This window comes from Sphaerodactylus townsendi, linkage group LG10, assembly GCF_021028975.2.
Source record: "Sphaerodactylus townsendi isolate TG3544 linkage group LG10, MPM_Stown_v2.3, whole genome shotgun sequence".
Classification (NCBI taxonomy): domain Eukaryota; kingdom Metazoa; phylum Chordata; class Lepidosauria; order Squamata; family Sphaerodactylidae; genus Sphaerodactylus; species Sphaerodactylus townsendi.
Window position 1 is genome coordinate 31,556,660 of NC_059434.1, and position 23,977 is coordinate 31,580,636.

The 23,977-nt window shown below is 41.8% G+C and overlaps 1 protein-coding gene across 1 annotated transcript in view; it reads right to left on the reverse strand.

The window, feature by feature from the left end:
• WWC2 (WW and C2 domain containing 2) overlaps positions 1-23,977 on the reverse strand; it is a 159,092-nt gene that overhangs the window by 37,999 nt on the left and 97,116 nt on the right. Inside the window, exons 8-11 of the mRNA XM_048509421.1 lie at positions 23,702-23,775; positions 16,831-17,070; positions 6,790-6,879; positions 4,196-4,806 (exon numbers count right to left, since the gene is read on the reverse strand). Coding sequence (XP_048365378.1) covers positions 4,196-4,806; positions 6,790-6,879; positions 16,831-17,070; positions 23,702-23,775 — 1,015 coding nt within the window. The remainder of the gene's footprint in view (positions 1-4,195; positions 4,807-6,789; positions 6,880-16,830; positions 17,071-23,701; positions 23,776-23,977) is intronic.

Genomic DNA, 23,977 nt, shown 5'->3' on the forward strand with positions numbered 1-23,977 from the left:
ACGTTTTGCTGCCAGCCACAAATGCAGGCGAAACGTCAGGAGAAAATATTACTGGAGCACGGCCATACAACCCGGAAACCCCACAACACCCTGCATATTTTTCGTTTTACTATTGTATTTATTTTGAATTACATGTACAATACGTGGGGGTACTAGAATATTTTCAGCGCTTAGGGCCTCTAAAGGTCTGAATCCAGCCCTGCTTGAGTGACTCGTCTTGAAAATGGGTACAGGGTCTGTACTCTGTGTGGAGAATGCCGTCCAAAATGTCCATACTAATAACTTTCGTTTGTCAGTTGCCAAAGGAAATATTGTATCCTGATATATTTTAACTCCTTCCTTTCCTCCTCTCAAAACAAGGGAAAAATTTGGGTTCCGGCTTTAAATGCCACCTTTTTTTTGCCATCCAGTCACAGGTGACTTATGGCAACCCCATTGTGTTTTCAAGGCAAGAGATGTTCAGGGGTGGTTTGCCATTGCCTGCTCCCACGTTACACCCCTGGCATTCCTTGGTCTTCTATCCAAATACTAGCCAGAGCCAATCCTACTTCATTGTGAGATCTGACAAGATCAGGATATCCTGTATATTCATTCTGATAATATTTAACGGAATTACTGCATTGCAAACCAATTTAGAAATGGAATGTTGAATTAACAAGTTAAACTGATATCCTTATTTTTCTTGGCCAACACGGAAATCAAGCCCCATGTCTACCATTTATGAAAAAAATTAGATAGAAATTCTCTCAGCTGAAATCCCGGTAAGTAATAAATACTAATTCCACGTTGGCTTTAGCAGGCTATGCTGCATGGCCACTACCAAAAAGGAAATCTTCAGGGCCAACCATTATTTTATTTAAATCTTAAACTCATATTCATGTGCTAGTGTCCTGCAGAGAGCAAGAAACATTCACTTTAAGCAGCATCCTATAATGTAATAAGTTGCAGGCCTGTGGAGTCCTTTCATCTGCCAAGGAGCCAAGTGTATTGGTATGCATTACGCCCCCCTCCTGAGTCATGACTTTACATCTTGTTAAGATGTTTAAATTTTAAGGCTTCAGATTAGAGGATTGATTGCTGCATTTCTCCTTTCATTTGTAGCAGTGGGGATGCTTTTTCCTTGATGATGAAGTGCTTTTTCTTCCACCACTTTGAGAGGGGTGAAGGTGATGACATGATTTATTGATTACCCCCAGGAATAACTGCAGCAGTCTGAAATCGACTTTGACAATGACAGAGACTGTCTGTGGAAGAACTTCACGGTTATTCTAACTCTGTGGCTACAAAAGATATTCTGTGCAGGAAGATCTCTACTGGAGAACGTTTGTACAGGGACAAAGTACCCTCCTCACAAGCAAGTAAAGATACAAGTTTTAATGGATTAAGCACGTGCTTAATTTTTCCCCATGGCACGGAGTGATAGGCTGCAGTACTGCAGTCAAAGTTCTGCTCATGACTTGAGTTCAATCCCAACAGAAGTCGGGTTCAAGAAGCCAGTCCAAAGTTGAATCAAACTTCCATCCTTCCAAAGTCAGTAGCATGAGCACACAGCTTGCTGAGGGTAAAATGTAGGCAACTGGAGAAAGCAGTGGCAAACCACCCCGTAAACAGTTTGCCTAGCAAACATTGGGATGTGATATTACCTCATGGCCCTGTAATGACCTGGTGTTTGCTTAGGGGACTACCTTTACCTTTTAACTTTTCCAGTGAAAAGTGCTGAACTTTGACACACCAGCCTTTTGCACAATTGTATCAGTGCTTTGAAGCACAAGATATTAGGTAAAGGAGTCCTCTTTACAAGCAGAACACATAATATACAGATTTTATTCAGTTTGCATTTTGAATGGATAATATTTGGGGTGTGGATCACGAAACAGGGCACGAAGTCAGGAAAACATAAGATAATAGACTTTTGGCAAGTAACACTGAAACATGTTGGAACAGAGACTGGGGCCAGTGGAAGCATAGCCATGCCCTGACCTCAGGAAGGCCCGCTCAAGTTACATCTGACTTCTGTAATTTTGGCAGACGCTGCCTTTGTTTCTAAGATATCCATCTTAGTAATGAGGGGCAAAATACTTCCCTACTTAAGGCACATAAATTGATTGACTCTCAGGGTTCAGAGAGAGGCATCAATTTACCATGCTTAGTGGATGGATTTCTAGTCCCTCTGCACAAACACCCATATGCAGTTCTGTACTTTGGGAAGATTTCTGGATGGCTGAGGCATTGGAAGATCACTAGGAAAGGTTAAGGCTTGCCAATAAAGATGTCACATTGCTCATAGCAGACCCATGCAGATGCTTCCCCCTTGGCCCATGAAAGCTAAATGAGAAGAAATGCCTGTAACTATCTTGAAAGTATCTGCCTGTGGCCATCTGTGGTCCTTCTACTCTTGGCAAGGTAGAGAATGTACTATTTTCGAACTCCAGCCAAATGTGTTAAGCCTGAGTTAAACACTGCAGTACTGTCATCCACATTACTAATAGATATTTCTCTCTTCATTCAGGCAACCGAGCAGATGGCAGACAGGCAGCCCTCGGAGCCCAGCTTGGACAATGACAGGTGGCTATCGATATTGTATGCTACCTATCCACTTCAGCTGTCGGTGCTAATTCTTTGCTACAAGAAGGTCTATGCCTTGAAAAAAGTGATACATTTGCCACAGAATCCTAATATCTGGCCAAATCAAAGTTCTTTATTTATCCAAATAAATAAATATCAGTGTAAGCAGCTCTTCTCTCCTTATCATAATACTCTGCAATGGGAGGGAAACAAATCTGAAACTGAACACTTAACCAGAAGGTGGCAGAGCAATACTGAATGTTACAAGAGGGGAGAGGTTCTAAACAGGTACAAGACTGGCAGGCTCTGGGTTCTTAATGAAGATCACAAAGGAAGTATCGAATCACACTGGAAGCCTCCCTAAACACCCCCCATCAGACGATACATTAATTAGATCAGCACTTTCTGCCCTTTTTTCGGTTGCCATTTATCCTTTTGGAACAAAAATGTGAGAAGAACGTATCCCTACAAACGTTGATTTAAAAAAAAATCACTACAAGCTTGGTCTTGCAAACACAAATATTACAAATACAAGTATTGCTGAAGGCTTTCATGGCTGGAATCTACTGGCAGTTGCAGGTTTTCTGGGTTGAGTGGCCATGGCCTGGTTGATATGTTATGCAGTATCAATGAGCACAATTACAGTAACTCTCAGGAGTTGTTTAGTTGAAACATGATTCCTAGATATTGGAACCAATGTAAAATAAAGGAGCAGTTTAAAGAATTTTAAGATAAATTTGAATATGTGATTGCAACAGATGGAAGCTTAAATTAGGATATAGTATAAGCAGCAACATAAGTAGTAGAGCTTAGTTCTCTAATTTGGTTAATTGAATGGAACTATGTGATTTAATGATGATTTAATATATGTATTGCTCATATTGAGCTTTGATGCCTAGTATGTATCCGTTTCTGTTTAATTGATAATTGTATAATTAATGATGATAGAAAATGTAATCACAATTAATAATTTCAATAAATTATGTAATTAAAAAAGTAAACTCCATCCAAGTTAGAAATGAGGCCAGTTCATGTGCAAAGATACCTATTTCCTTTCTCCACTGATAGCCTCTGACTACCTTTTTTCCCCACTAAATCATATTCTGCCAATTATGGCATTTGCAGAATCAGGGCAAGACATGTTTTCCAGTTTTGGCCAGGACAGCAAAGGCAAGCCATAGTTTATCAATTCAGATCTAATGGCAAACTATGGTTTGCTACAAAAGAGGAAACACAGGAAGTTAGAGGATGCAAAGGGAGGATGGTGAGAAGTGCACAATGCTGAAGCATAACTTGGTGTTGGAAAGTGCCATCAAGTTGTAGCTGATTTATGGCAACCTCTTAGAGATTTCAAGATAAGAAAGAAGCAGAGGTGGTTTGCCATTGCCTGACTTTGCATAGCAACCCTGGGCTTCCTTAGTGGTTTCCCATCCAAGTTCTAACCAGTGCCACACCCATTTTGCTTTTGAGATTTTATGATATCAAGCTATCTTGGGCCACCCAGGTCAGGACTGAAGCAAGCTTGCATAATGCCAATTCAAGCCACAGAGTCATACAAGAGTATGAGGAACAAGATGTACATCAGCATACCCATATATTAGATACAAGTTTGATACGATAATATTTTTACCTGCATTTCTCAAAGGTGATGTGGTCTGTCTGACATTTTCACTAAGGTCTTTATCATCTGTAAGAGACTGAGAAGATGTCCGGGCTTCAGAGTCCAACAACATTTGGTTCTCACAGAGGCGAATGCCTGCAAAATCATTCGGCAAATCGCAGTCCTCAAAGTCTGCTGTGAGGTGGTGCAATGGAGAATCTTGAGGTGGCACTGAGAAGGCACCTTCCAAAACCAAAGGTGAACCAGGAGGGGACAAGGAGGAAAGGGAGGATCTTGAAGACAAGGATGTCACTGATTTTGGAGGTTCGGTTAATTTGGGGGCATAGCTTGAAGAGCCAGACGAATCACTGTAGCCCATTCTCCCATGGGAATTGACCACTTCATTCTCATGTATTGTAGTGATAGGGCCTGATGGAATGTAACCACATTTCTCTTGCAATATGAAATCCAGTTTATATTGATAGTCCAAGTCTGTGGTTTGATCACCTTGGTTATAATAGAGGTCTGTAGAGCTAAGGGAATTCAGTGATCCCCTGCTAGATGTGTTCAGAGACCCATGACTGGATGCCAGAGACCCCAGGCTGCTCCCCGAAGAGACCGATAAGGTGCTGGCAGAGAGACTACAGAAAAAGAAGAGAAACAAGCAGCAGGTCAGGTTGAGTTATTATATGCCTCATTATTAACAGTTCAAATTAAATGTAATCTAATCTGATCATAAAGCAGACAAGCATAATACCTCATAGAAAAAAATGTAATGTGTAATGTGTCTTTCAATTACAACTTGGTGAGAAGTTCTGGAGTCTCATTTGTTAACAGCAGCAAATCTGTTTCAACCTAACAGTGCTATTCAACAGCTGTCATTTTTTAAAATGCAATTGGTCAACAATGTATTATGAGGGTCCCTTTCATCTTTTATTTTATTTGGCTATTCTGGATGCCTTGTTCTTCCATCTCTTGCGTTTTCTGTTCCGAAACAAACAATGCATGCATAACGTAAAAATGCCAGAACCTTTACTGAAGAGGATGATGAAGAAAAAAAAAAGAACCGTTGAAGTGAAAAATAGACGTTAGCTAGCCATTTTTTTTAATGCAAGAAAATGCTAGCTTCTTTTATGTTTACTGGTCTGATTTAGTCTAGCCTCAATGGATAAAAATACTATCGTGCACTCAAGAAAAAAAAAGCTTTTCCACAGGCCCAAGTTCAGAGAGCATTTCAGCTGCAGTGGAAGAGGGGCACTTGTACCAAGTTTCCATTTTGGTCACTTTGTTTAACTATCTGCTCATCTGATTTACCAATCTACAGCAAAAGAGCTAGATTTGAGACCAGCAGCACGTCACAGACCAACAAGATTTTCACAGTAAACTTTAGAGAGTCAAATATCCTTTTCCTTGGTGTCTAAAGAAAAAAAAATTAGTTTTGACTCTCGAGAACTTATACCCTGAAAATCTTGTTGGCCTCTGAAGTGCTATTAGATTTTAAGAAATCTCTTCCACTGCAGACCAATACAGGTGTTCACCTGAAATAATCTTTCCCCCTCCCTCCTTCAGTGTAGCCTGGAGCATCACTGGCAAGGGATCTGATGGACATCCCTTGTGGACAGTTTCACTAATTGTTTCAGAGGAGTTGGTCTCCTTCACTCGAACGGCTCTAAATCAGCTTCAATGTGAACATTTTCACTGGTATGTGAATCAAACCACCTGACTCAAGAAAATTCCTCTGGATCATTAATTACTTCTGATTAAAAACATTTAATAGACAGTTCTCAAATATGCTTTTAATTTTTTTTTGCTCATATTACATTTATATTCTGCAGTTTTGTTGTAGCTCAAGCCAAAGCCTACCCAAGTAGAGAAATGGGTGCAATTAGTGCTGCTTTAAGAGCACTGGTTTAAGAGAAGCTTCTAGTATTGCCAGTGGGGCCTGGAGGAATAACAAGTGATCTCCAGACTACAGAGATTAGTTCCTCTGGAGAAAAAGGCCGCTTTGCAGGGTGGACTCTCTCTATGGCCATACACCCTGAAGTTCTCCCCCACCCAAACACACCCCTCTTCAGGCCCTGCCTTCAGAGCTGAAGGAAGTTCCCAACCCAGAGCTGGCAACCCTAGGCCCTGCCCTGCCTGTGGCTATTTACATGTTTTCTTGACAACTACACCTGAGGCGCCTGTGTCCTAGGGAACTGGGACTCTGTCCTTTTTGTCTCTCCGGTTAACTGGCAACACCACAGAGACAAAAAAACAGTTCAGGTTCGTCCCTTCCCCATCGTCTCATTTCTGTTATTTTTATTTATTAGGTTTTGCTGTATTCTTTTTTTTTGTTTCAAATTGTTTTATCAAGCTTCGTAATGCCCACATTGATTGAAATATGAGGTAAAAATCCTCTAAATCAATGAATAAATCAATAAGGATCTGTGCACAGTAGAGGCAGTGCTGATACGGGGCAGACTTGATAAAAGCAGTAGGGAGCCAAACATTCCACAGCACATTTTTGTGTGTAAAAATCTAGTCCAGAATAAAATAGTAATATTAAAAATAAGATATATTCAGAACTTGTAAAAGTAACAGCACACACACACACACACACACACACACCAATCCAAACTCACCTTTTAAGCTGCAAATGCAAATAAGTAGTTAATTTAGTGGTTTCTTCAAGTTTTTTAACCAAGGTCTTCCTTCTCTCTTCCAGTTTTAACCTAGAACATATCAGTATCATTGTTACTGTATGAAAAAGCTCTGATTAAACAATTTTAAATACATGTTGCAGATGAAATACGCTTACAATCCTCTCTCATTCATATGATGCATTTTAGCAGTGTTAATCCATCTGTAAAAGGCTAATTTTGAAAGTGACTAGCCCTAATTCAGATCACAGCCAGCCAAAGAGGGGAATTTAATCCCTTTATCCTGCTTCATTATGCTAATCAAAACCAGGTTCTCTCTGCTTTCAGTGGAAAAAGAAGGGTTTTTAAAGGATGCATCTCTTTCCTTTAAAATACTAACATCAGGGGCCCCTCTCCACGTGGAGGTTGGGTGTGGGGATGTCAGACCTCCCCAAGGAGGCCAAAGCAGCAGTGGCTCGTTTGAGCCTGACTGAGGCTGCAGTTTTAGAGCTGGATCCAAGCCTGACCACAGCCATGCTGGGACTGAAGCCAGCTGCTCTGGAGACTCTAGCTTTATTCTGTTGGCTCTGCTCCCAAGCTCCACCTCCAGCCAGGTGGAGCTTGGGGTCAGAGCCAACAGTATAAAGCTAGAGCCGTGGTGGCGAACCTTTGGCACTCCAGATGTTGTGGACTACAATTCCCATCAGCCCCTGCCAGCATGGCCAGTTGGCCATTCTGGCAGGGACTGATGGGAATTATAGTCCACAACATCTGGAGTGCCAAAGGTTCGCCACCACTGAGCTAGAGGGATCAAGCGTATCTGGTTTCAGTTTGAGCTCAGCTGAGGTCAGGCTTGCATCTAGCTCTAAGCTGCAGGTTATTTCTGCAGTGTCCCATCTGACTCCTGCTGCTGCTGTGCACCTTGTTTAGGGAGCATTGAAGGTGCCATCTTTTAAGTATTTTAGATGTGTTGATAATTTCTGGTTTTAGAGATCTGTTGGTTTCACTGTACGTTTATTATGATATGGAACACTGTTAACCACTCGGAGCCCAACTTGTTTGGAAAGAGTGGAATGAAAATCAAACAGAATAAATAAATAAGATTCAAAGTTGCCCGTTGCAGCCACCACTGCAGTTCAAGCAGTCAAATGTTAGACAAGTGTAGATTCCAGCAATCAGAGTATCAGGTTATTTTCCCTTTCTGTTCTCTACTTTCATTGTCTTTAATTTCCAATATGAATTTCATCCCTTTTCTCCTATTCTCCCTCAAATTTTAACAGTGTAAACAAGTTTGAAATTATGAAAAACATAGAAAAAAACCACGCTCAAAAATCTAAAATTGCAAATTAGAAACACTAATTTAGGCAAAAACTGCCCCAAATATAAAGATCTTATAAGGAAAGAAAAAGGTGAATACATTTTTAAAACTAGAGAATCAATAGAGCTTGACGATAAAGAATGTCATTGGTATACTAATGAACAACTGTATAATTTTTCCTCTATTTTCCTCTATTTAAGAAAGATTCAGTCTCCTTTTAGTTGCTGTTTTACTATGCAATATTCAGATATTAAGTCTGAAAAAAAGTATGCAGTTTTGTGTGTGTTGTTCCACCCCCATCCCAAGTTTGAAACTCATTTCAGAAACTTTCCCTTCGGGAGCCTTCTCTCTGAAATAGGAAGCACAAGGGCAGGTTTCAAATGCATACATCCAATCAAAGGTGCTGTTCAGAATGCAAACTAGACATATAAATGCTGAGGGTCTTAGGTTTATTTCCTTTGTGATGTAGACACCTTAAGAGAGGGGTAAAGGCCTCCACATTTGTACAGAACTAAATACACATTAAAATCTACTCTTGTTCCATGTAGCATTCTGCATGCTGCATTGGTACAGACCCAGAAAGGGAAGGAAGAAATTTCTCAGACGACAACACTGAGACTTGGATCCTTAAATATCAGGTTCATGTTTTTTCCTTATTTTTCTCACATGCACTGCTCATTTTTTGCCACAATGATGAAAATCAGCCAGGTCATCATAAATGTATCTGTGATGTCTTTTATTACATTAAGGGATTTCTATTAGATCTATTCCTTATTCCAGAATATAACAACCCTATGGAATCTAGTGGATGCCTTTTATTCTGAATGCCATATGTACTGTCCTTATTTAAAAATTTGATCTAACATTACAAAAGTCTATAAAGAGATTCCTTCAGGTCAGATGCTTTAGAAAAAGTCATATAAATAAAATAAAACAAAGAAACTACACAGAGATACAAATTCATTCCAGCTAGCTAAAAGGACTGAGTGGAACTTTCCAGAGTTTTCTTGCATTTTGGCTAATGCCGTGCCAGTTCTATAAGTCAGAACAAGCAGATGACTGATTTTGCAAATACATTTATGCATCAGTACAAAATGTTGACAGACATTGCCAGAGGAGTAACAGACAGCAACATAAACTTGCATGCACTGTGCAGGTACAAGGACTGGCATGTTGCTTGCTTGCTTCCAGGTACCTGACACTACCAAATGTGCAAAGTTTTCCATTGTGGCTGGGCCACTGGAAATTTTGGTTTTCTCTGAGAAGGGGGAAAATTTAACTATAGTTCACTGATCAAGATTAACACTAATTAAAATGGCTGTGCAAATGTGATAACTGGTTTTGACAAGATTCAGGGCTTATATTGATTAATATTTGAAGAGTATTTTGAATAGCCAATTTCCTCTTAGTTGGCTTATAGGTGAATGTCAGTTAAAAATGACAAAAGTGTATCCACCCGAGTTTCCAGAACAGTCAGTCAAGGAACAACTTTTGTGATACATTGATCAGCACTACATATTGACTGCCTACAAAGATATGGGAAATGTACAAGTCACATGACATGAAGGAAATATTTCATTAGGTTCAAACAGACCTAGCTCCTGTTGGAAATAACATCTCAATTCGTGCTGGAAGTATAATCTGTAGTTGGTTTTCATGATTAGGCCCAAAGTGTCCAACAGTAGGTTCAATGATCTCAAATATAGATTAGTCCAGGGAACTAAACCTATGCATAGTTGGTCAGTTTGTTTTGAATGATGAAGAATAGTATGTCCCTGAGTATTGTTTCTGACAACAGCTCTTTTTCAGTAATTGTTGCTTAACTAGTTGATTGACTGACCATTCCTAGTATGTAATGGGTCTGTGGATGTATTGTCCCTGATCTGGTAAAGCTTGCCATCCAGTAGGAAGCCACTGGCACCAGGCTATTGTGCTGATGATCGCATTTGTTGGACTGGGTCTAAACATGTGACTGAGAGTTCCGGTTGCACTGCCAGTTTCAATGGCCTCGCTTTTCCAGGGTCTTGGATAATGGTTTTATGACTATGAAAGGAACAAGGGGCATTCTTAGGTCTCAAATAAAGGTTTTGTGTGTATAAAAATAACAGCGGGTATCCCTAGGGGTTTTCCTGTCCACTTTTCTGAAGGTCACAGGAAGAGCTTTTTCATTGGTTTCAGAACTGCCTTTGGTTATGAAAATTTCACTCTTTAAAAATGAATGACCTTGGGAGAGGCCTTTCTTACAACCCCAAGTTTCTCCAATAATGTCTTCAAGTGACTGTTCAGACAGCTTATTTTCACATAAAAGGAGCAATAGTGAAGTTTCCCTTGAAGCAAAAGCCCACTGCCCAATTTTTAAGACACCCCCTTCTGCCTCTTGTGTGATCAGTGTTCTACAGATGTAAGATGCAGAAGGGTTCATTTTACCCCCTTTACTCTCCTGACTGCAGCATCCCAGTGCATGTGGCTTTCACTGTACATGGGAACCTTTGGAATAAACTGTCTTGAGTTTGGAAATGGGTTGGAGGGGGGAGAGGAGAAAGGAAGACCTGTAGCCATCCTCGTTGATGCGGTTTGCATGTGGATTGCAGTATCCAAGCCATCAGAAGCTGTTTCCGCATGGGCGGAATAAAGCGACCCAGAGACGCTAAAAACAGCGTCCCTGGGGAGGGGTTCGAACCTCGCTCCCTGGGCGGGGTATTTCGGAAACAGCGGCTTCCAACTGCTGCCGTGCGAGCGGCAGTGGCTGGAAGGTGCCATCCCCCCCTTTCCCGAACGCCTTCCCTTCCCTCCAACCTTCCGGCGCGTTGTCCAGACCTGGGGACACACCACCCCCTGCCCTGAGACTCCAGAGCTGTCGTGCAGGGGAGGGGGCGTGTCCCCTGGCCTGGGCGACGTACCGGAAGGTCGGAGGGAAGGGAAGGCGTTCGGGCGATGGCGCAGCTCTGCGCCGTCTTCCCCGCCCCTACTGGGACCGTTCGTGTGAACGGTCCCGGGGGCGTGCGTTGGCGTTGTATATGCCGACGCACCCCCCGATCGTGGCCTTGCGGAAACGGCCATGGTGCACAACTACTTTTGTTACCAAAGAGCTGGATGTGCATTGGAAAATATCTATGGAAGAGTCTGGCATAAACCTGCCACACTGGAGAACATAAGAAGATCCTTGCTGGATCACAGCAGTCCAGCATCCTGTCTTACACGATGGTTAACCATTTACTCTGGAGGGCCAGAAACAGGCCATAAAGGCCATGGTCTTCTCCAGATGTTGTCCCCTGGCACTGCTATTCAGAAGTTTATTTCCTCTGAATGCGGAGGTTCCCTGTAGTCCCATGGTCACAGATAAACCTATCCATAAATCCACTGGCGCAGCTACAATGGAGACATCTGGGGACAATTGACCCCGGCGCCCCACAGCTAAGCCACGTTGGGCACAAAATCGCCCCCAAACCCCTCCCCCTTCCCCCTTGGCCCGCCCAGCCCAACAGACTGCTCCCAGCAGAGCAGGCTGAAGGAGCAGTCTGTTGGGGGGGGGGGACAGGCCAAGGAGGTAAGGAGGCCCGGCCCTGCCAGGCTGCCCCAGACCACCGCAGCACCAAATGTAAGTGGGGCGTGGGGGAGGGAACACAGTCTGGCCCTCCCTCCTCTCCACACCAAAAGCCCAGCCAGGCCTGCAGGGGCCTGGCAGAAGCCTCCCCTCCCTCCTCCCCCACCCCAAAAGCCCATCTGGGCCTGCAGAGGCCCATAAGAAGCCTTCCCCTCCCCCAGCAGAAGCCTCCAGCACTCCAGGCTCTGAGGTTTTTTCAGCTGAGAAAGGGTCCCTTTCTCAGCTTAAAAAACAAACAAGCGTTGAGGCTGGAGCTCCCCTCTCTCTCTGAGAGGCTCCCTCTCAGAGAGAGAGGGGCGCTCCAGCCTGAATGGATGACAAGATCCATGGGCAGAGCCAGCTCTCCAGCCCCTACCCACCCCCAGCCAGCCTGCTCTGCCCATGGATCACAGGATCCATGAGCAGAGCCACAGGATCCAGGATCCATGGGCAGAGCCAGCTCTCTTAGACCCCCAATCCCCTTTGAAATTACCTAGTGCAAAAAATTCATTGTTTGGTCATGGTGGGGGAGGGCGGCCGTCAGAGCGGGGCAGGGGCGCAAAGCTCAGATTTTGCCCCAGGCTCCATTTTTCTTAGCTATGCCTCTGCATAAATCTGTTTAATCCCCCTTTAAAGCAATCTGTTATTGTGGTCATCACTACATACACTAGCAGTGAATCCCATATTTTAATCACTAGAGTGCAGGAGAGAGTTTGTTGAGGCCTTAACTAGTTCAACTCAATCTTGAACCTCAAATCAAGAGGTCACGTGCCAAACGGTTCAAGGCACTTATAAATGCAGTTGGCTATAGATGCCCTGACTGCAAGAACTGTAGCTCTGTGGTCCATCAAAGAGCAGATTCACTCTTGGTATCCCAACGATCATGGGACATGCCCTGCCCATGCTTGGGTACTAATACTTGAGAAGTTATGTCAACTACTGCGATAAGCATTAGTGAGAGACTTGATGTACTGTGCCAAGGAGTAAAACTTGTCAGTTAAATTACAAGATTTCTCTGTGGAATGACTTGTGCCACTTCCTATCTAGAATCTCCAAGAAAAAATGAAAGAAGGAAACAATGGTTTAAAGTTCATGATGCTCAAAAAGGCTTCTGGGGTCATCAGAAGGCTTCCTGTAGCATCAGTCATTTTCTTGTGTTATGTGCCCCCCCTTCCAATTTGCTGTGGACTTTGTTCTGTTTCAGGATCCCAGGACTTCTTCCTCTTCTAGCTGGTGTGTTCAGTGAGATGGTTCTAGATGTTTTTCCTCCCTCTCTGACTCTTTGGGAGCCAACTGGGCTGAAATGAGGGCTATAAATATACCAAATAAAAACATGTGGGCTCTAGAACAGGTAGTTTTTTTTCTGTTTGTTATGTCCGTTTGAGCTATTTCACTTGTTACTCCTATTGATTATTGTTCTTGGTTTTAGGTTGATTTTAATTGCTTATTGATTCTGCTGTATGTCACTTCAGGCATCTATATGGAGAGACTGCAAATAGGCACTCTGAATAAATAAAGCCTTACAGCAATGTGTCCTATCATTTGATAGGACCTTCTTATTTTTCTCATGTGGGTCATAGAACCAATATCAGTTGTTCTCATAGTGATATACAGAACATTATTCAATTTTTAATATCGCCTTGCATCTTTATTACAGCCCCTGTCTGATACTTTCTGAAGGATCCTCTTTAAATTTCAATCAGGACTTTAATATGTCACAAAAAGAGCTAAGGGAATTTATGCTGTCACTACCAGCTAGTTGGATGGTGCCCAATTCACAGGAGATATTTCTGTTAGTGAAATAAATATGCTCGATAATAGCTTTTTCTTTCCCTCTTTTAAACATCTTGCCTATAAAACTTGCATTCTGGGACATTGTTGTTTGGGGAAGATGAATATGATCTGATTCTGGCTTTAAGTCTCCCCCCGACCCCTCAAAAGGGGTTTAGGATGGTAGGAGAACATTTTTTTAATTGAGATTTGGGTTGGAGGGAAAGCAGGTATGGCATTGCTTTTCATGCTTCTGGAAATTTCAAGGCCAAGGGGTTTTTTAAAGCAAAATTAAATAATATTTTTGAAAAATCTGTATCTTTGTATCAATTTTATTAATATTTACATTTCTCCTAACAGTTTTAAATATTATACAAGATTGCTCTGGGGCAAATTAGATTTCTTAAATTAACTGCTTTAATTTGAATGTTATTTGGGATGTTTGTCTCGTTTGTATTATATGAAGCATTTTGTACTGATTGTATGGCCTGTGGCTAATGAACTGAATTGAATGGAATGAATTGTATTATTTTTGTTTTTTAACAAGGCCTCAGGCCTCATATACCATAGATATTATGTCCAAGCAATGTTTTGCAACCCACATAAAACAGTCCTTTTCTGCATTTGAGCAAGTTAAGAATCATTGGCTTCATTTGCTATCTGAAATTTTCACTTTACCTATTACTGCTTCTGAGCTTATCCTAGTCAGATCTGGGTGAAGATGCCTGGGAGCAATAACGTTACTCCTATACTGACAAGCAGAGGCATAGCTCCAAGGGGGGTGCGCAACGCACCGGGCGCACGCCCCTGTGGGGGCGTGGCAAGGGCGTGGCGTGGATGTTCCGGGGTGTGGCGGAAGATGCACCAGTGCACTGGTCGCTTTTCCCCCTTGCTACACCTCCGCTGACAAGTCTGTCAGATTCTGGTAAGGTTGCCAACCTTCAGGTGTGGCCAGGAGATCTCCTGCTATTATGACTTATCTCCAGACAATAGAAATCAATTCTCCTGGAGAAAATGGCTGCTTTGGAGTATAGACTCTAAGGCAAGGGTCTTCAAACTATGGCCCTCCAGATGTTCATTGACTACAATTCCCATGAGCCCTACCACTTGGCCATGCTGGCAGGGGCTGATGGGAATTGTAGTCCATGAACATCTGGAGGGCCGTAGTTTGAAGACCCCTGCTCTAAGGCATTTCCCCCTACTGAGGTTCCCCCCCTCCCGAAATTCCACCCTCCTCAAGATCCACTCCCAAAATCTCCAGGTATTTCCTAATCCAAAGCTGGCAACCCTAGCTACTGGCTTAGGCACAGAAAATATAGAGTAGTTGCTCCAGGACGTTCTGCTTTTCCTCTGGTACTATGCATCTATGGGAGCATACCATCCCAATGTTCCACTGAGGGGTCATCCTGACACAAATGCTTTTATATCTTCTAGCCATTGCAAGAGCATCACTTCTTATGTGCAGATACATTAGATTCTCTCTGTTAAAAAAATACAAGTATTGGCAGCAGTTTTAGAAGTCACTGGATAGCTGGGCAACAGCTACGTTACGACAGCTCCAGAATCTAGCCCATGTCAGTGTTGACAGATCTCATCTTCTCTCTCAGTGAAATGCAGAGAAAGCTCATGGAAAACATGCTATTATTTACTTTGAAGACTGACCTTTTGTTCCTCTGTGACTAAGCTAGTACCCTTGCCAGAGGCAGAAATGCATAAAGGTTTGAAAAGCATTAAAGGAAGAAATTTCCTAAAATGCAGACACACCTAGAAAGGAAAAAAAATCCTACCTGTTAAAATATTTTCTCTTAAAGGAAACAATCTGGTTCATACACAGATACTTTAATGCACCAGAACCATTAAGCTTAAATTTCCAACAAAGCACAGAAGAGCTTTTCTTAAGTCCAGTCGCAAAATAGCAAAGTCCAGTGTCAAACCCCTTCTTCTCCCTGGTTCTCAATAATGATTTAGGGCTTACTCAATCCTCTTCAACTTCCACTTTGAGGCAAACAACTGCTTTGCTGAGTACTTTTAACAGTCAGAGAGAATTGCATTTTGGCATCAGAGTCTTGTAGGGGAGCCCCACAACACATTGTCACTCCTGGCCAATCTACTGCATCTTGTTTATTAGTACGGTCCATGACAGACTTTGCGCTTGTTACATATTATATGCTGCTTTGCACTGTTAGTCTATCAGCCCCATCTGAAGAGGGCAAATCCGCTGTGCCAGCATCCCTGAGCCCCTGCTGCTAGTGCAGCAGGGACAGTCCAGAGGCATGGTTGTGGGAGGAGCCGACTTAAGTCAACTCCCTCCCGGCTGTTCGCTGGGAGCCAGGACAGCTGACTTATGCCACCAAAAAAGTGGCATAAGTCTACTCAACCCAATAGGGGCTTCCTGGTGACGGGGAGGCTTTTCAACATTTTAAGCCTCTTCATACCACCAGGAAGCCTCTTTGGAGAGAGCAGCCCAGTGCAACTGCAGCACCACAGCCGGGCATCCAGCACCTTGGATGCAGCTGCCATTTAAGGGACTGTTTTTTTCCTTAACCATTTGTGGATTTAGATTGCTATAGTAGTCATAACATAAAAGACTGACAGTTTGAAGATCTGGCCTTATGCTGACTCACTTTTTGCTTGCGCAGCAAACAGTGGTTATAGAAAAGTAAGGTAACTTTACTTTCACATGAGGGTAGTATTTAGAACAGCCATTTCTGCTGCCTTACAGATTCATTACCCTGCATCTTGCCTCTTATTAGTACATTGCTACTACTGATAAGCAGAAATTAAGCTATCGCTCTTATATAATTTATATTTCCCCTGTCACTGATTTCCATCCTCTTTTGAACTTATTTGCCAAGTTTGGAAGATTGGTAAGCGGCAGGGTGGACTACAGGGCAAATGAGATGTGCTTGGTAGTTGCAGGTCTCCTCTTTTGAAATTAAAGCAATACATTTCCCCCCTGTGTGTGAGCACCTGCATGGAATAATATTTCTATTGAACGTTAAGAGGTTCCAGTTCTGAAGCAAAGAGGATAACATTTACAATGGCGAGTTTATGCAGGTCACAGCTATTATCACAAAACCTGTCAATGATGTATTGTGCACGGCTGGCTTCCTTGAGCCATTCAGCATCCGGCGCAGACATTTCCATGCTGGCCACAAATGCAGAGCAAAAGATAACTTGGAATAATACCAACTCTGTGAGTTCTGTCACGGTATGAAGGTCTCCTTGTGTTACTGCCCAGTGTTCTAATAATAAATTTAATTAAAACCTATACAGAACAGCTGGTGAAGGAAAATGGTACATAGAGGAACAGCTCAGACTGAAGAAAGTAGTACTTAATGTTAGGGGGAGGGGAGGGGAAGAAAAGTCTTACCGTTCTGTAAGTGCATCACTAGGTGTGCTTTTCACAGACAGCTCCTCTTCCAGTCTTTTCCTTTCTGTTTCCAGATGCTCCAATTCATCTTGAGTGCGTTTACATGGGGTGACAAATTGAAGTTCTTTTAGAAGCTCTTCCTTTTCATTAATCAGCATTAGCTTTTCCTTCTCAATATCCAGGGCCCCAGGCCAAGCTTCGCTTTCTAACTTAGACAGTTCAATCTTGAGGTTGGCCATGCTAATGTGAAAGCGCACACACATTTAAAGAGAAAAAGAAAGATAAAGAGAATGGATCAGTCATATACACTCTAGAGTGCCGAAAAATTCCTGAGTGGGAGGAGGGACATAGTTTAGCTTGCAATAATGCTGCACAAATGAGGAAAAACTCCCACAAAGGTTGGTTTAAGCATCAAAAGTCATGAAAACTGGTTTACATGCCATCTTAAATCTTATATCTCCTTATCCAAGAAAAAGGGACAGGGAGAAATCAGACCTTTCATGCCACCACCCCCACATAATAAATAATAGCTCTCGGCAGTTTTACCACAGGTTTTGCAGTGACTAGCAGCACTAATTTTTCATCATCATGAACTATTTCCTCAACATGGTAAAAAACTAGCAAATATTTAATAGGCCTGATTTTAGCTTTGTTATCCACAGGAAATCAGAAAGAGTATGGAGCACCCCCCCCACTGCCCCATTTTGAGGGGGGGGGGTGTCACAGACCAGGCAATAAACTGTTTTATTCAAAACCCTTGATTAGCCTTAAAATCCTTGAAATTTTTTCTTCAACTAAACGGCTTTCATATGCACGCATTTTTGAAATATGCTAACAGTGACAAAATTAGTTCTGGTGGGTTTTCTGGGCTGTGTGGCCGTGGTCTGGTGATAAAATTACTTTGGAGGGAAAAAATGAATTCAAAAACATTGCTGAGGAAGTGAAATCAATCTATGTATTTTGAGCAATGTAATTCCCGTGGCATCCATATATGGACCATTCTGGAGAGAAACCAGATTGACAGCCTAAAACTGATAATGGAATGCAGAGGCTTTAATCTCTGTGTCACTGGTTCAAATTTATCCAGGTTTGGTATTATCTGAAAGCAGGTTCTTTTGACAGCTGTTCAATGACTTGCAAGATGAGACAGCATTCTTACAGGGACTCCTTTGCCTTTCTACAACAACTGACAGTTATCTACTACCATAATTGGTACCCTTGTTAGCCATCTCATAAAAGGGACCCAGACTGACAAGGACAGGAATGCTAAAATGTCCTCTTAACCTCTTAGTGCTTTGCCTTCTTAAGGGAGTCAAGGTCCTTAATGCATACTGCATTATCTCCATCTCACACTGCACTTGTTCTCTGTGAATTAGGATCTCAGCCCACCTTGTAACACATGGCTTTATCAACATCAGCTTTCATTTTAAGGCAGCTCTCTCTCTTTTTGGAGAGGGGGGAAATTCAGCTGTCACTAATACAACCCTTTCTGTACCTGCTGAAGGGTATTATTTGAGATTTCTTGAAATTTTCTAGAAATTGTACTACAAACCTGTTAAAATGATGTGGGAAGGAAAAAATGATTACTTCCAATCATACACTCTTACTGCGTTACGTACTATAAACAGACTGTGTCCTCAGTCCATTTCACTTGTGTATCTCCCCGGATTCCCATTCTATTGCAAAACCTTTCTGGGGCTGTGTTGCTAGGCACCTTTTCAGCCCTAAAAGTACATGGTTGTATATAGTTCATTCTGCCAATTCTGGCAATATATAGTGTCCCCCTTTTTAATTTTCGATGAGCTATCTTCGAAGACATGAACATACAATATGGGAATCGCATCCAATTTTCATATCATGCATTCATGTCTTTGGAGACAGCTCATCAAAAAAAGAAAGACAGAAAGAAAGAAAGAAAGAAAGAAAGAAAGAAAGAAAGAAAGAAAGAAAGAAAGAAAGAAAGAAAGAAAGAAAGAAAGAAAGAAAGAAAGAAAGAAAGAAAGAAAGAAAGAAAGAAAGAAAGAAAGAAAGAAAGAAAGAAAGAAAGAAAGAAAGAAAGGGAAAACTGTGTATTGCCAGAATCAGCAGGACAAGCTGAGTTCAACCATGTACTTTTGGGCTGAAAAGGTGCCATACAAATGCCATCTTTGTCTAAAACATGAAATGCAAGACAAATAAATACAATCAGAAACGTGGATGAGGGGCTTTATCTCATTCAGGTTTTGGGGGAAGGGGTAACTTGAACTAGAATTCCTCCCTTAGTCTGAAATGTGGAAAAGGGGCATTCAGTGGCAGGAAACTGGGAGTAAGTTGTCCCTTAAAGTGTTCCTGGCAGTACAGGGACAGTGCTCTGTATTGAATGCAGCTTATTAGTTTGAAGTGTGGAAAAAGAGCGTTTCAGTGGCAGGAACCTGGGAGTAAGATGTCCCTTAAAATGTTCCTGGCTGTTCAGGGACAATGCTCTGTGTTGAATACAGCTGCATGTCAAGAATCTGTCACAGCTGATAGAACTTATTGTCTGATGGCATTTATTATGGCCACAGGTATTTTATAGAACTGGTAAAAACAAATTTTGAAAGGATTTTTGTAGAATTGTAGAATTAGCCTACTGTAGAATTAGCTTGGTTCTGAATAACCATATATGTAGAAAGCTGGCATTGAAAACTGACACATGGTTAAACTGTGGAGAGCCAGCTTGGTGTAATGGTTAAGAGCAGGTGGCCTCTAATTGGGTTAACTGGGTTTGATTCCCTGTTCCTCCACAAGAACAACGGACTCCTATCTGATGGACCAGATCTGTTTCCCCACTCCCACATTCCTGCTGGGTGACCTTGGGCTAGTCACAGTTTGTTCAGAAATCTCTCAGCCCCACTTACCTCACAAGGTGTCTGTTGTGGGGAGAGGAAGGGAAAGGAATTTGTAAGCCACCTTGAGTCTCCTTACAGGGGAGAAAGGTTGGGTATAAATCCAAACTCCTTCTCCTCCTCTTGTTCTTCTTCATTGAAGAAGTTGAAAATATTGATAATAGACTTTTGCATCATTTTCTAGTTAAGAATGAGACTAACTTATTTGTGGAGTTCACAAGTCATGCTGTATAATACTATACATTAATAAAGTAGAAAACAATATTTCTCTCATCATTTCAAATGCTGTATCTGTACTGAGGAATGTAATAATATCACTCAATTCTGCATTGGTCAGACCTTATGAGGAATACTGTGTCCAGTTATGGGCACTACAATTCAAGGATATTTACAAGCTTGAATGGGTCCAGGTGACCCAGAGGAGGGTGACCAAGAAGGTAAAAGATCTGGATTCCATGTCTCATGAAGAGCAGCTTAGATACGTCTAGCCTGTATATGTTTGGTCTGGGAAGAGAAGGTTAAGAGGTGACATGATAGTCATGTTTAAATATTTGAAGGGATGTCATGTTGACGATACAGCAAGCAAGGAGTAATGGATTCAAAGTACAGGATAAATATTCCACTTAAACATTAGGTAGAACTTCCTGATGGCTAAGGGCTGTTCTACAGTGGAATAGTCTGCCTCAGCGTAAGTGGTGTCTCCTCCTTTGGAGGTTTTTAAACAGAGGCTGGATGGCCATCTGTCAAGGGTGCTTTGATTGTGTATGCTTGCATGCATAGGCGAAGCTGCCATGGGACAGGGGAGGACAAACGCCCTAGGTGCAGACATGGGGTGGGGGTGGAGAATTGCTCCCTCACCCCTCCCCTCAGGCCGCCTCTGTGCCCTGGAGCAGCCTCCACAGCCCAGAGCAGCCCCCATGGACCGAAGCAGGCTGCTCTTTTAACTGTAAAAGAAAGTGAGACATGTTGAGGGGCGGCGGCGCACAGGCACCATTTTCCCCCAGCGCCATTTTCCCTTCCTACCGCACTACCTATATGGCAGGGGGTTGGAGTTGATGGTTCTTGTGGTCTCTTCCAACTCTATGATTCTATGACATAAAATGGCTTCTACTAACAGCACTGCAATTTCAAGATATGTTTTGGAACTAGAGACATCATAATGATTTATTCAAACATTTCTTACACAATAAAAAACCAAATAACTATAATTACAAGATTAAGGGGTTGTTTCATCTTAGCTAAACGGGTTAAGGATTGGAAGACAAAATTCTAAAGCATTACCTTTAAGGTATTGTTCTGAAGTGCAATCCTGTGCAGAAGTACTTCAATTTAATCTAACAGAAATCACTGGGTTTATAATAGAGAAATTCTGCCTAAAAATATGTTAATCCCACATTACATTGTCCCAGCTAGCATCAACTTCTATGTATACAGTCAATTATGAAAAGTAGGGTTAAGCTTCATTTTACCATGAGATTAAGAAGCTGATATATAGAACAGAGTTGATCAATAAATTTCTGACTTTCTGACCTGACATTTTAATTTTGTTCATATTAGGTGACATGTGAAGAGCTATGAAAATATTTCATTTCTGTTGAGCAACCCAAACTATGTAGCATTCTATGGTTTGAAAATGACCATTTTTTCCCACTGATGAAAAAGGATGGATGGGGTTCTCTCCTGACCAACAAACAGCTGATGCTGAGGATCTTGGGCAGCTATGTGGACAAAAGCCACGTGGGACAGAGCTGCAGTAAAAAAAGAGAACTGGGTGAGATTGAATGAGAAATCTAGCTGGATCCGACCCATCTAGGGTTGTCAACTCTGGTCTGGAAAATTCCCGGAGATTTGGGAGTGGATCTGAGAAGAGCGGGGTTTGGGGAAGAGGGACCTCAGAGAGAAATAATGCTACGAATCCCCGCCCCCACCCAAAGCAGATATTTTCTCTAGTGAACTGTTCTCTGTAGTCTGGAGATCACTTGTAATTCTGAAGGATCTCCAGGCCTACCTGGAAGTGGGCAACCCTACCGCAAGTTTTCAGCATAGAATCATAGAGTTGGAAGGAGCCATATAACCAAACCCTCTGCTTAATGCCGGATCAACCTAAAGCATCCCTGATAAGTGTTTGTCCAGCAGCTGCTTGAAGACTGCCAGTGAGGGAGTGCTCACCATCTCCCAAGGCAGCCAATTCCATGGTTGAACTACTCTCACTGTAAAAACCTTTTTTCTTAAAATCAAGATGGTACTCATGATGGTACTCATGCCTTTAATTTAAACCCATTATTACAAGTCCTGTCTCCTGCTGCCAACAGGAACAACTTTGCCTTCCTTTAAGTGACAGCCCCTCAAATAAAGAGAGCAATCGTGTCCCCACTCAACCTCCTCTTCTCCAGACTGAACATTCCCAACTCCCTCAGACTTTCTTTGTAGGGCTTCGTCTCCAGGTCTCTGATCATCTTCATTGTGCACCTGCTTCATTCTGTCTACATCCTTGTTGAAGTGAGGCCTCCAGAACTGCACACAGTACTCTGTTTAAAAACAGCTGTGATCTGACCAATGCAGTGTACAGTGGGACTGTGACATCTTTTGATTTGGATGTTATGCCTCTGTTGATACACCCCCAAGATCACATTAGTCTTTTTTTTGCCGCTGCATCACACTAGCTGCTTATATTTAGCTTACTGTCTATCAATACCCCCGGATTTTATTCATACACACACGGCTACCCAGAAGTATATCCCTCATTCAGTATGTGTTTTGCATTTCCGTTACCCAGATGTAGAACTTTGCATGTGTCCTCGTTGAATTGCATCTGGTTCACATCTGCCCACTTTTCCAGTGTGTTCAGATCTCACTGAATTTTATCTCTGTCTTCTGGTGTGTTCACTGTTCCTCTCAATTTGGGGTCATCTGCAGATTTAATGAATTGTCTCTCTACCACTCATCTAGATCATTTATTAAAAATATTGAAAAGTACTGAGTCCAGAACTGAGCCCCAAAGCACCTCGCTGATCACCTCCCTCTATTCAAATGAAATGACATTATGAAATGACACTTTGAGTACAGTTCTCTAACCAGTTTCCGGTCCACCTAACTATCCTAGAGTCCAGTCCCTAGTACTCCAGTTTCCCTATCAGCAATGTTTAGAATTCATGTGGTCCAGATTAACACAATTAAAAGATACGAATGTTCATTGCATAAGGTATGCAATGAACATTCGTACCAATTTTACATAAGCCTTTTGTATATGGATAATCTATTGAAAATGGTATATAAGTGGCATCTCTCTCCTTTAAGATGAGTAAAAATTAACAAAACAAATGAAAATAGTTGTTGGTTTGCAGCATACCCAAGGCAGATTTTCTTCATATATGGTGGGAATGTACCTGAGCTTCATCATTCTGGTCACAAGTAGTAAAAAATTTATCAATTGGTTTAGAAAAACAAATTCCATTTACACCAGAAACCCTCTTAGTAAATTATTTCCCACAGACAAAAGGGCTATGGTTTTCCATATGGTCCCTGCTGCAAGGCTGACTTTTGCTAGAAATTAGAACCAAAAAGTCACTCCCAACCAACACAGAAGTTAGAACCAACATTAGAACCAACATAAAAGAGATTTATATTTTGGCAAAGTTAACCTTTTATCAAAAAAATAACCATACTTATGAATTAGTTTGTGGTCAAATACAATACAGAGAATAGAAATGGTTATTTTTAAATTTCGAGTCAGGGTTCCTTCAGATGGGGTCATTTAGCGGGTTGCAATCATTTGTTTTTACCATGTGTGTATTTTTTAATTGATTTTATGCGGTTTGCATCTGTATTTGAAAATAATTTCTTTAAAGATACAAAAGTTCGGCAAACTTTCCATTTGAAAAGAATGTTCTGTGATCCTTCAACAGATGCATCCAGTAGATGTCACTGAAAGCACAAGATTGGCTGCAAGGCTGTATCAACTCAGACTCCAATTCACACTTTATAAAAAAAATGAACTCCATGATTACCTTCTTTTGGCTTCTTCATATTGAAGACTGAGCCTGACCTTTTCAGCTAAATTGGACCTACTTCTGACGCCAACCTGTTGAGAGAATTGCCAAGGTTACTGAACAAATCAATTTTAAAAAACCTATCCATAACAGTACATAACTTGCAAATTAATGTAAATGTCTCTAGATAAAGAACATTAAAGTAGAAACACATTTCAAAATAGAAATAATGGGTTTTTAGAACAAATATGATTAATTACTCAAACATTTTCAAGCAGAATATACATTTTCAGC